Genomic DNA, 12,931 nt, shown 5'->3' on the forward strand with positions numbered 1-12,931 from the left:
TATGTGCTTAGCGCACTGAAGTGATGCGATCAGCGCAAGTTATGCGCTTAGCGAGTGGACTGTTATAAAAAATTTTCTGAGTTATTTTTAGTCCACTTCCTCATAAAGTTTAAAACAAACCCCAATATTATAACTCAATACAAGCTGATATTCCCCTTTTCAATCATCATTAAGCAAGTTCCAACTTATGCAATGCAATAAAAACAAACTGAAAAAAATCAGAACTGGGTTGCCTCCCAGGAAGCGCTCTTTTAACGTCATTAGCTTGACGCATATACCTCAATGGGTGATATCACATTTGGCCCTCACCTTCAAGACTTCCTTTTCAACCTCCTTCACCTACAAGCAAACATTTTGATCTGGCACAGGCTTGTTTTCTTCAAATAAATCAAACTGATCCTTTGATCTTCAAATCCCATTTCCAGTTTCTTTCTTCCCATGTCAACTACACAGCTTGCAATTAACATAAATGGCCTTCCCAATATTAAGGGAATGTCATTATCTTCACAGATATTCATTACAAAAAAGCCTGCTGGGAAGGTAAAATGTTTTACTCGAACCAGAACATCTTCAATGACTCCATAAGGTCTAGTGATGGAGCGGTCAGCCAATTGTAGAGTCATCCTAGTATGCATGATTTCTAACTCTCCCAATCTTCTGCACATGGAGAGTGGCATCAGATTGATATTGGCTCCCAAGTCAATGAGAGCTTTTCCCACTGCGACTTCACTTATTGAGCAAGGAATGATCACACTTCCAGGGTCTTTGTGCTTCGGTGGAAGGATTTTCTGGATCACAGCACTGCAATTACCCTTCACAACTATATTTTCTCGGTGAATGTACTTGTGCTTCCTTGTCAACATGTCTTTTAAAAACTTTGAGTAGAGTGGCATCTGTTGTAGAGCTTCTCCAAAGGGAATTGTTATCTCTAGTTTCCTAAAAATGTCTAGGAATCTCGCCAGGTGGCGTTCCTTATCTTTCTTGGAAGGTACCAAAGGGTATGGCACTTTCTTTCCCTCATCTGAAGCTGTTTCTTTTCTCTTTTCTCTTTCTTTTTTACTCTTACTTTTTTCTCTTCTTTATTTTTTTTCAAATTCTTCTTTTTCTTTTTGTTTTTCTCCCTCTTTTTCTTTTTCATTGTCTTTTAATTCTTTGTTTCCGACAATAATTTGTTTTTCTCTCCACTTACTCCTCTCATCTTTTACCTCATCATTCTCTTTATCAGTAGTGTCCTTCAAAAGAACTTGTTCCTTCAAAGCAACAATATCCTCATCATCAGCCGCCACAAGCTTCCTACTTCTTGTCGTAATAGCTTTGCACTCTTCTTTGGAATTCTGCTCAGTATTCACTCCAAAGCTACTAGATGACTTCTCAGCTATCTGCTTAGCCAGTTGACCCACCTGGATCTCAATATTTTTTAGGGCTGACTCAGTGCTCTTATGATTGGACATGGTCACTTGCATGAACTGAGCCAGGGTCTCCTCCAATTTAGTAGTCCTCTGAAAAAGATTTGGCCCATGTTGAGGTGGCATGTTGGAAGGTCCACCCTGGTCCTTATTGAATTGATTGCCAGGGTGTGATTTCCATTGCCCTTGCTGATTGTAGGGACCTTGCAGGAAACCTGAAAATCCTCCTTGGTTGTATCCTTGCCTCTACTGATTTCCCATGTAATTAACTTCCTGAGTATGCTCTTCATTGGAAATGCAATGGCCTGATTTGTAAGCACCACCACAAATGGTACAACCTACAACCTGCAAAATAGAAGAATGTGAAGGTTGACCAGTAGACAGTTTAGTTGGCAGCTTACTAAGTGTTTCTATTAAGACTTCAAGTTGCTTAGAGAGAAACTTATTTTGTGCCAGCAAAGCATCCTGTGATGATAACTCCAATAAGCTTTTCTTGGTGGGTTGGTGCACTCTATCACGCAGGATAACATGATCACTAACAGACATATTCTCAATCAATTCAGTTGCCTCTTCAGGGGTTTTCAGCTTTATCTTCCCTCCTGCTGAAGCACCTAACAATTGCTTGGTTAGCGGTCTCAGCCCATCTATAAACATGCTCAACTGAATTGGCTCAAAGAACCCATGAGTGGGAGTCTTTTGTAACAAACCACGAAATCTCTCCAATGCTTCACTCAAGGACTCATTAGGGAACTGGTGGAATGATGAAATAGCAGCCTTCCCTTCTGCAGTCATTGACTCGGGGAAGTATTTCTTTAGAAATGTTTCAACAACTTCCTCCCACGTCTTTAGACTGTTTCCTTTGAATGAATGGAGCCACCTCTTGGCTTCTCCTGCCAAAGAAAATGAAAATAAGTTGAGTCTGATGGCCTCATCCGATACTCCCGTAATCTTTACAATGTTACAAATCTCTATGTATGTTGCTAAGTGTGCGTAGGGGTCCTCATTTGGTAATCCATTAAATAGGTTCCCCTGTATCAGATGAATCAAAGAATGAGGATAGTTTATATTACGTGCTTGGACTTTTGGCCGCGCAATACTTGTAAAGAGTTGCGACACAAAACTACTGGAGTAATCTTCAAGGGTAACCCTATGTAGATGTTCTTCAGCCATGACAGAGGCTTCTGGTAAATTTGTAGTGGATTCCCTTGATGACGGTGAATAAGATGATGCAGAATCAGAGGATTGAACTTTTTCTTCTAAAATGAAAGCTATTGTCCTGTCTTGCAACAATTTCCTTCTCCTTTTGACTCTGTTCCTTCTTAAAGTGGCTTCAATTTCCAAATCCAAAGGAACTAGATTACTTGTAGGAGATATATGCATACAAAACACTGGCAGAAACAACGGTTATCCAATTCAAGAAGAAAACAAATATAAACAAAAACTAATATTCACAAGTAATAAAAGAGTAACAAACAGACACTTAAAAACTGAACTAAACTTTCCAAATAGAAAGAAGGTCCCCAACAACGGTGCCAGAAACTTGTTGGGTGGCCGATAAGTGTATCGGATCGCTCAAGTAGTATAAAACGGTAAGTGAATACTGAGTATCGAACTCTTAGGGAACTTGTTTTACTTGGTAAAGCTGTGATTCTACAAATAAGCGTCTTGTGATAAACGTTTGGTGTGTGGTGTGGACAAGTATGTAAACTAAACTATTCAAAAGCAAATAAAGGTGAGTAGTGGTGTGTGAAGAAAGATAGACAACTTGTTGGTCTTCCTACTGGGTGGTCTGATGTTACTAAGGATGTTCTCTACCTAACAATGTTCATGTGTTCTATGTTGTCTCCTGGACTACTAAACCCCGATGTCTCACGCATGTTTAGCCTAATCCAAATCAAGCATCATCCTCAGATGTCTCTTGTTGGACTAAACTTAACCAGAACCGCATTAAGACATAACATACCAAAAACTAAGTTATCGTACCCCGATGTCTCGTGAAAATACGATAAGCTAGCCCCGTCCTATCAGGTTCTACGGATAAAACCATTTCCCAATGTTGAGTGACCCTAACTAAGCATGCAGTTGCGTGATCAAGGCAAAGGCACACTAGAATTAAGTACTGATAGCACAGTGAAAACATAAAGCATCATTAGATAAAATATGAAAGTATTTACATCAAGTACCCCATAGGAAGAACCAACTGAGGATTTAGCTCTCCATAGCAAGGAAGCTTCTTTTACAACAATGAAAAGAGAAAATGAAAGACTAAAGAAGTAGAAGTAGTGGGGATGTCTCCTCCACCTCTAGAAACCTCACAATCACTCAAAATCTCATCTAATGCTCCGCAAGATGGCTTCCTTGTCAAGCTCCGCTATCTCTCAGTCTCTCTACAGCCAAAACTAAAAACTAAAAAAAACCTAAAAACTTACCCCCTTCCAAATTCGAGATTTCAGCTTAAAAAGGCAATCTTGTCGGTGGTCGCGCGCTTAGCGAGATCATCGCTCACTTAGCGCGCATAAGTGGCTTTTGGCTTAGCACCAGTCTTCTTGCTCAGCCTGGAAGATGCAGGCGGTGCGCTTAGCGAGTTGACACTCGCTCAGCGCTTCTGTACAACTCATCCTTCTTCTAGAGTCTTCTATGTGCTCAGCCAGCAAATGTTGCGCTTAGCAGATTGTTCGCTCAGCAGGTGAAACGGCTTAGCGAATCAATGAATTCTTCACTTCACCAATCTTGCCCATTTTACCTGAAATTGGAATGGAATGATCATTAAATACACAAAATTGGGATATTGAGTATTGATTACCTATATTAACAAAAAGTAATTACAATACTACAAAAAGAACTATAAATGGGAGGAGTTGTATACTATTTACAACAATTTCTTACAGAAAAGTTAGTCGTATTCACTGACTAACATCTTGCCAATAAAAAGGAAATCTCCTAGTTTTCCCATCAAATTTATAAAAAAGATTTTTATGGTCGGGATAAATATGGTTTAGTCTAATCTTAAAAAAAATGAGTCTTCAAATTCTTCCAAGGCTAGTTGAAAAAGGTGAATAAAGACCCTTGTGCACCAGTCATAGATACCTAACCAACCTTACCATTCTCACTTGCCTTAACCTAATAAAAGTATAGAAATTTATTAATAGTGGGAGTAATATTCAAATAATGACAAAGGGTTAAGAATGCCTTCATAAAGGCCTAGCTATTCGAATGAAGTTGTGTAGGAGCAACATTCATCTCGGTCAAGATATCACATTTGAAGTCGGAAAAAAAGAAAAGTTATATCCAAATCCTTGAACATATCTTCACACGCATTCATGAAGTTAGGCTGGTTTTTATCAGTGCTAAGAAAAACCCATTCACTGGGAAGACAATGATTGACAATAACCCAGTCAAAATTATTGAGATAGGTAAGGTTCACTCTGTCCTTTAGATTGGTAATGGATTTAGTGTTTTGAAAAATGAAGGAATACATTCTAACCTCACTAGCAACCCAAGTATACATAGGAAGAGAGATAAAAGGATTTTTTTTCTTTTTTTGACTTTTTAGGACTAGAATCATCATTTTCTTTGATCTTTTTGCCTTTCTTAATCTTCTATTTTTTATGGGAATACCCTATAATATCTACCCCTCCATTACAACCACCAACAATCTCATCCATTTTCCTAAATGGTTCAAAAAATCAACTTTAGAACCCTCTCTACTGGACTCAACCAGGATAATGTTGATATCACCGCCGGTAATGGCGTTAACACCAGAGGAGATTTCGAGACCTTTCATCAAGTTCTGGAATTCTTCCTCATTAGAAAGAGGAAGAGAAGAAGTAAATTCAAAGAATGATTATGACTCTTCCCTTATGTCCAATATCTCTTTCTCTAGTATGGATTTTTGGCAGACAACTGAAGATCCATCCCTATTAGAACCAGAAGAAGACATCTTAAGAGTAAAAGAGAATGAATGAGAGAATACTCAAAACAAAGGACAAAAACATAGATGTGTACCTAATGAAGACGATGACAAAAAACACAACAAGAAGATGGAGAAGACAATGCAGAGAACGGAAAGGCACAAGCTCTAACACACACTCTTAACCTTTCACTGGAAAGCTGTGAAACCCAGAAATGCTCTTGAACCTTCATAAATCTCAAGTGGAGTTTAAAACAATAGCAAAATGGAGATGTGGTGGCGGAAGTGGAAAGGTCAAGTATTCATAAAACTTTGAAACTCCTTCGAAACCGTTCTGACTTCTCATCATAAGTGACAACCTTGAGAGTTACAAACTCATGATGGAGGCACAAAAGCCAAAGCACCACCTTCATAAAAGATTTTAACTCTCAAACGCCGCTATTTGGAATTTTTCTACAATCAAAATGACATGTTCATTTAAGACCACAAACATAAGGACATGTGGCATAATCAAGAGATGCCTAGATTGTCGTGTCTTAAATCAAAAGGTTATGATTCTTCTTGCTTGAAAAGTCATTACTATGTCTAAATGTGTGTGTCATGACGTTTGACCGAGATAAAGTCGACTGGCCAATTTATTCTTTAATGTTCGATAGAAGAAATTACTTATCTAAACACAAATTAGCCACTTAAAATAGATTGGTCTCGACTTGCTCTTGCTACAAATTAGATCGGTCTTAATTTATTTCTTTGACAAATAAAGGGGCTAGAGTAAGCTATCCAAGTCAGCTATTTTTGATTAAGCTATCCTAGTCGGCTATTTTTTTTTCATCTTCATGGTTATCACATCAAACAACGTCCCCTTAGTAACACCATGTCATCCCAACAACATAGCTTGCTTTGTTGTCAAGCACTTTTGTCTTTATCAGACTTAGAGCTTGGGGGCTTGTGTACTGTACAAACTTATGGGTAGTTGGCATTAACCAATCGACTACCACTTCCCACACGATGTCTTGGTAGACATCATGAGTAGTTACTAACTCGACCACGGTCATTCCTTATAAGACAATAAGCGATGTATGAACAAGTTACATTTCATTTATCATACACCTTCTAAACGGACACTAACTTTAGCATCAAAGTCCCTTTTCAGGTACCCCATCCCTTCATTAGAGAAGGAGCTCGAGAACACAGAAAGGAAATTACTCACAGATCAGACCACGAAGAGTCTACTAAGAACAATATCCCACCTCTCTTGGCGAATAATGAATGTTGAAATTTTTAACCTACCATTATCTGTCTTCTTTCCCAGTAACAAAGTAAAACATAATTTTCATAATTATGCCCTTTTATGTGGATGACAACAACACCGAATAAGGACGGGCTAAAGAAAAGAACAGCATGTCCACACGCAAACAATATTTATTTCTCCCTTTTCCCCGCACAATCTTGTTCATGCGTTAAAAGTGACAAAAAGGAGAAGAAAATATAGCAACAAAAACTAATGAAGGACAAAAATAAAAAGAAAAGAAAAGATATTTACTTGTGGAACACGCAGTCACATACGCAAACATGGAGCGAAAAACGTGTGAATCAAGACACGCGATGAAACACAATCTAATCTAGTTACATAAACAAAAGTGGAAATGTGAAAACTAAACAAAGCGTCAAATCAAAGGAAGAAGATTTATTTACACACAAAAATAGAAGATTTGTATGTTTAAAAGGAACGAAAGTAGAGCGGAAAGAAAACATTGAAATTTATCTTTTTATTTAGTTGAAAAAAATATAAAGACCATAAAAATTAATTTTCAAAAAAAATTCTTTTATGGATTTAAATTTTAAATTATTCTCTTACTTTAATTTATTTTCATCATCGAAGTAAAAAAGAAATAAAAATTCAACATCTAAATAAAAAATAGAAAAAGGGAAGCATAAACAGTTGCTGAGATGACCTTAATCATAAAAATGAGAGAAATACACATTAATCATTATATTTTATTATAAATGATTAAAATTTAAAAATTAACCATGTAAACTGCTTTTGTATATACATCCATGCAAGTTGCTTAGAAATTCCCACGAGTGTGTTGAATGGTGAAATAGCACTAAATCTTAACTACTTTTGGATTATTTTATGACCTAAATTGTTGTAACAATAACATAAATTCATTAAATAGTTGAAATTATGCACTCCGTGCATTGTGCTTTAAGTGTCTTTTTTTCTTAGTTAGATGTAATTATAATAAATGTTGTTAAAAAATTATTAGATAATAACTATTTATGATTATAGGTGATTTTTAAAAGTAATTGAATGATAAATTAAAAATTAAAAATGTGTAGGCGAAATGAATATATTTATTTTTAATTATTTAAAAAATTATAATTAATAATTATAATCACACTACCCTTTTTGCATGCTAACAGCAATTACCTCATTCCTTACGTATTTTAAAACATAAAGTTGCTTGAAATGGAGTATTATTCTTGAAATCCATTATTGTATAATAATGCCTTGGTAACCTCCTTGACTTCAGCTAGTTGTTTTCCACGTTCGTCTTCCTCCCTATAAATACACATCAAGTCCACGCCTATTCTAACTGCTCACATCCTCAAACTGAGCGAAAAGCCAAGGATTGAAGAAAAACAATTCAAAAATAGCGAAATTTTAGGTTGTGCTCGAAATTGGAAAAAATGCAGAAAGAACAGGACAAAGAGTATTTAGATTCGTTGACGTGTCCAAGCTTCAACTGCTACTCGACCGATCAACTCGCTGGTATCGCTCAAAACAGAACTCAAAACGACGACCCCGATTTCGAGTTCGCCGCTTTTCGAGACGAAGCCTTCTCCGGCGACGACGCCATTTTTCCTCTCTTCAACAGCGAAGTTGCGAGGGACCGCCGGAACAGAGTCTCCGGCGGCCGCGATTCCGGCGCGGCGGTGCTCCGGTTTCCAATCACCGGCGAGGAGCTTCGCCGGAGCGAGCACGATCCGCTACCGGCGCCGTCCTCGGAGTCGTCGTCGGAGGCGGATGAATTGGAGAGGGTTCCGGCGGGGACGTACTGCGTTTGGAGACCGAATTCGCCGCAGGCTTCACCAGGAAAGTGCAAGAAGAGCAATTCGACAGGATCGTCGTCGTCGAAGAAGTGGAAGCTTCTGGATTTGCTTTACCGGAGCAACAGCGAGGGGAAGGAGTCGTTCGTGTTTCTGACGCCGGCGCCGGCGCCGGAGAAGAAAAGGGCAAACCAGCGGTGGAGCATTGAAGTCGCCGAAAAATCGAAGGGGAAAGGTTTCTCCGGCAAGAAGAAGGCGCCGGTGTCGGTGCACGAGGCTTTGTATCTTAGGAACAGAGAATTGAGAATGGTTGATAAGAAAAAGTCGTTTTTGCCCTATAAGCCTGGCTTGGTTGGGTTCTGCACCAGTCGTTTGGGCAAGGCATTTCCTTCATTCTGAGGACTTTGCTAAATGAATTTCCTTTCAAATTTTCCCTATAGTTATTTTAAAAAAAAAAAAACTCAAGAAAAAGATTGGAGAAGGTGTTAGATTTGATTAAGTATTTTGTTCTTTCTTTGATTTTTTTTAAAATTTTTCTTCTGAGTTCACTCTGTATTGAACTTAGTAAAATGTATTTAACATCCTAGATAATCATGTTTCATGTAAAAAGAATGAAATTATCGGTAAAGTGGTTTATTACCATATGGAGCATGTAATATAGAAAATAGAAGTCCCGATGAGTTAGCTATTTAGGATCTAACTGTGATGTTGAAGAAGCCGCAGATTCTAAGTGTCCGTTGAAATAGGGTTGTCAGCAAGGTGGGTCAAGAAAGCAAATACCTTTTACTCTATTAAAAAAAAAGGTTAGGTAGAGAGATCATCATTGAAACAAGAAACCACGAAGCTGAAGGAATTGTGGACTTTGAAATGAAAGGTACCATCGACGATGGTGTCTATTAGCCCAAAAAAAATTGTAGGAAAGTAACATCCATTATTACTCAAAAAGTAACATACACACACACACACACACATATATATATATATATATATATATATATATATATATATATATATATATATATATATATATATCGTCTAAAAATATATACCATCTAAAAAAAGTTTCCCCCAAAAGTTTAAGAGACGATAAGATAATATTGAATAAAAAAAGCAACAATAATTTAATTTAAAATTTAAAATACTATAAAAGTTAGGTTAGATAAAACTAGTTAATAGCTGAAAAATTAATTCATAGTCAAAATTGGAAGTTGGTAAGTAGAAACTAAAGAATTAATTGATTAAATTATAAGTATTTTGAAAAAAAAAATTAACAGTTGAAGTAACTGAAAAATATAAAATGAAAAAAATAGTAACCATGATTTATTTAAAAAGGGTAATCAGAAAATTTGATAAATATATTGAGGATAAAAATAAAAAAAATATAAAAAGTTAGAAGCTAATGTTTTAAAAAAAAAATACTACTTCAAGTAGCGTTTCAAAAACTGGTAGAAGCTATTAAAAAAATTACGTTTACTAAATAGTTAAACAAGTTTTTCAACTAGTAAAAGAAAGAAAAAATTAGCTAAAATATATTGTCAAACATAAGCTAAAAGTAACAAAAATTTAAAATACAATTGAATAATTAATTTGAATCACAACAATCAATTCGATAAAATTTAAATTAGCCAATCAAATAAAATTTCAATTGATTTAACCACATTATGCTACTAATAAAAACAAGGGTAAAATATGTTTGAGGTTCATGTAAAATTTGAAAAGTATTAATTATGTTCTTATAAAAATTTTCATATCAACTTGGTTCTTATAAAAATAAAACATATTTTTGCTGGTTCTGAGAGACAACGGTACGGTTTCTTGACATGACTAACTGACTTAATTACTTTCTTTCTCTACTTTTCCAAGCACACTTAGAAATACACCAGAACTCATTGTTGGTTCATCTTTCCCATAATCTAATTAGAAATTGCGAGAAAAGCGCCCAGGAAGTAACGAAAATTATAATTTTTTTTGGGGGGGGGGGGGGCGGGGTGGGGGGTTAGCCGCTAGAAATTGTTTAATTCATTTTTGGGGTTTTTAATCGCCACAAATTATTTAATTTATTTGTAATCAAATTACCGTCTAATGGAGTTACCATGTTGGGCCATAAAAAATATATTTTATTTTTATAGGGACCAAATTAATAAAAAATTATGAATACAAAATTAATATTTTTCAAAATTTTCAAGGAATCCAAAATATATTTTACCATAAAAATAACTACATTCATGTGGACAATAACAAAACAATTTGACTTTTCATTTCAAACAAAACTACCTCTTCTTCTTCAAACCTGGTAAAGACTAAAATGCTACTAAATCTTTCCCCGTTCTTTCTTTTCATATTTTCTCATCAATATGTGTAATCCTTGATTTTTATCTGTTCCAATGAAAGTTCTTCTTGGAATCAAAAGGACAAAGTTGTTAGGTTTAGACAATCCATTAATCAGTGGATGACCTACTATACCTTAGATTTTGATGTTTATAAAAGTATAAATTATTGATAAACTAATGGGTTGTTGTGAATTGCACAGGACCAACTATGTAAAAATACTTACTCATTATTATGTAAACATCTACAGCTCTAGTAAGTCGCATCTAAACTTAAAGTAGATGTTAGACAAGTGGCCTCAGATATCTTAGGAAGGGGTGGTTGAATTAAGATATCACAAACTTTTCCTAATTAAAAATTCTATTTTGATTTTAACCCAAATCCTAAGATTCCTTTCAAAATGAACTCCTAAATAATTATGCAAATTAATCTTATTGAATAGAAGTAATAAGCAATAAACAATAAAAGAGTTTAAGGGAAGAAAGATTGCAAACTCAAATTTATACTGGTTCGGCCACACTCTTGTGCCTACGTCCAGTCCCCAAGCAACCCGCTTGAGAGTTCCACTATCTTGCAAAAGCCCTTTACAAGTTCTGAACCACGCAAGGACAACCCTTTCTTTGTGTTCAGATTGCTTTACAACAAGAGATCTCGGTCTCTTAATCCCTTTTTAGAAATAAGATGAAGAGAAGAAGAAATCTCTCTTGAAAAAGATAGATTGAACAATTGAGCACTCAAATAATTCCTTATTGAATTTCAAGTGTATTGGCCAAGGAATTTTTTAAGAGGATAAGATGATTTTGCTTTTTGAGAGGATAAGACCTTTTTGTTCTGAAAAACTCTAAGCAAATTCGTGTTCCAAGTCACATATAAATAGACCTTTGATGACCATTAAAAAATCATTTGAACAGATGTGACTCTTGGAAATTATTTTCTGAAATTCTCCTCTGGTAATCGATTAAAAGATTTGTGTAATCGATTACAGGCTTTAAAATTTGAATCAAAACGTTCAATAAATGCTAGTAATCGATTACCATCCATGTGTAATTGATTACATAGTGTAAAATTTGAATTCAAATTTCTAATGGTTGTTATAAATCATTTTGGCCATTGGTAATCGATTACATCCTCTGGTAATCGATTACCAGAGAGTAAATCTCTTGAAAAAGACATTTTAGTTTAAATTTCTTGGTCAAACCTCTTGCTGTTTCAATTTGGAATTCCCTTCCTAAATCACTAGAGATCTTCTTGATGATGTATCTTGAATGTCTTGGATTATTGTCTTGATCTTAACTTGAGAAGTGCATGTTCACATGGCATCATCAAAACATCAAAGTCAAAGTCTTTGCTTCTACATTATAAAAGGTTTTGTTAAGATATATTCAACATCCAACGTGCTGTTAAATCAACTGCGTCCACTTCTTGTGAAAACCAGTGTTTTCACACTAAGTAGTTCTTTGTTACGACCATTGAACTTTAAATTACTTATACACTTATTTTATATCCTCACAAGTGACGTCCAACACTCTACGAAAGGACTTTTTAAGTTTTGTATCTTTATTTGAATTGCTAACATTTGAAACTTAAGTAATTGACAAAATAGAAGAGAATAAAAGGTATTTGCAAAATATTCCTCAAAGGTCGCTTTTGTAATTGATGCAATCCTACCCTCAAGGGCATTGGATAGAAGACTCCAAGAAGATTGGGCCAGAGATGCAAGAGAAGGTCCTAGGGTTCTCATGAGCCTTAGGGTAGATTTCGGACCCATGGGCTAAGTATGAGCCCATATCTTTGTGCATATTAGATTAAGGTTTTATTATTTTTGGGCTTGTATTTAGGGCTCCATAATGTAGGTAGGGTACCCTAGAAATGTAAAATTTTTCAGCCATTGTATTTTAGGGCACCTAGACTAGTTTTTGTGTTAGGGGTAGTTTTGTAATTTCATATGCATTAAGTGAATATTTGATGTGTGTGGTGGGAAATAAATTTAATTGAATTAGGAGAAGCCCAATCCAATTAAATTTTAGAGGGGGATGTGAGCATTTGCTTGCTACACCTCATGGCCACATCATATAGTAACACTTTGTGCATGTCCTTCATGCTTTGCATGCCTCATGTGTAACGACCTGTCTCGTCGCTATGATATCAACACTCTAATATGCGATAATTTCATTTTTTATAAAAACATAAACTTCCTTAAATTTGCTTATGAAAGTAGGAGTAATTTTGTCAC

The 12,931-nt window shown here is 35.6% G+C and overlaps 1 protein-coding gene across 1 annotated transcript; it reads left to right on the forward strand.

Annotated features, from left to right (window-relative positions):
• Window positions 1-7,856: 7,856 nt before the first annotated feature.
• Window positions 7,857-8,863, forward strand: LOC100806294 (uncharacterized). The gene has a single exon (XM_003555028.5). The coding sequence runs from the start codon at window positions 8,011-8,013 to the stop codon at window positions 8,767-8,769; it is 759 nt and encodes a 252-aa protein (XP_003555076.1). The 5' UTR covers window positions 7,857-8,010; the 3' UTR covers window positions 8,770-8,863.
• Window positions 8,864-12,931: the final 4,068 nt, after the last annotated feature.

Source organism: Glycine max, chromosome 19 (genome assembly GCF_000004515.6).
Source record: "Glycine max cultivar Williams 82 chromosome 19, Glycine_max_v4.0, whole genome shotgun sequence".
Classification (NCBI taxonomy): Eukaryota; Viridiplantae; Streptophyta; class Magnoliopsida; order Fabales; family Fabaceae; genus Glycine; species Glycine max.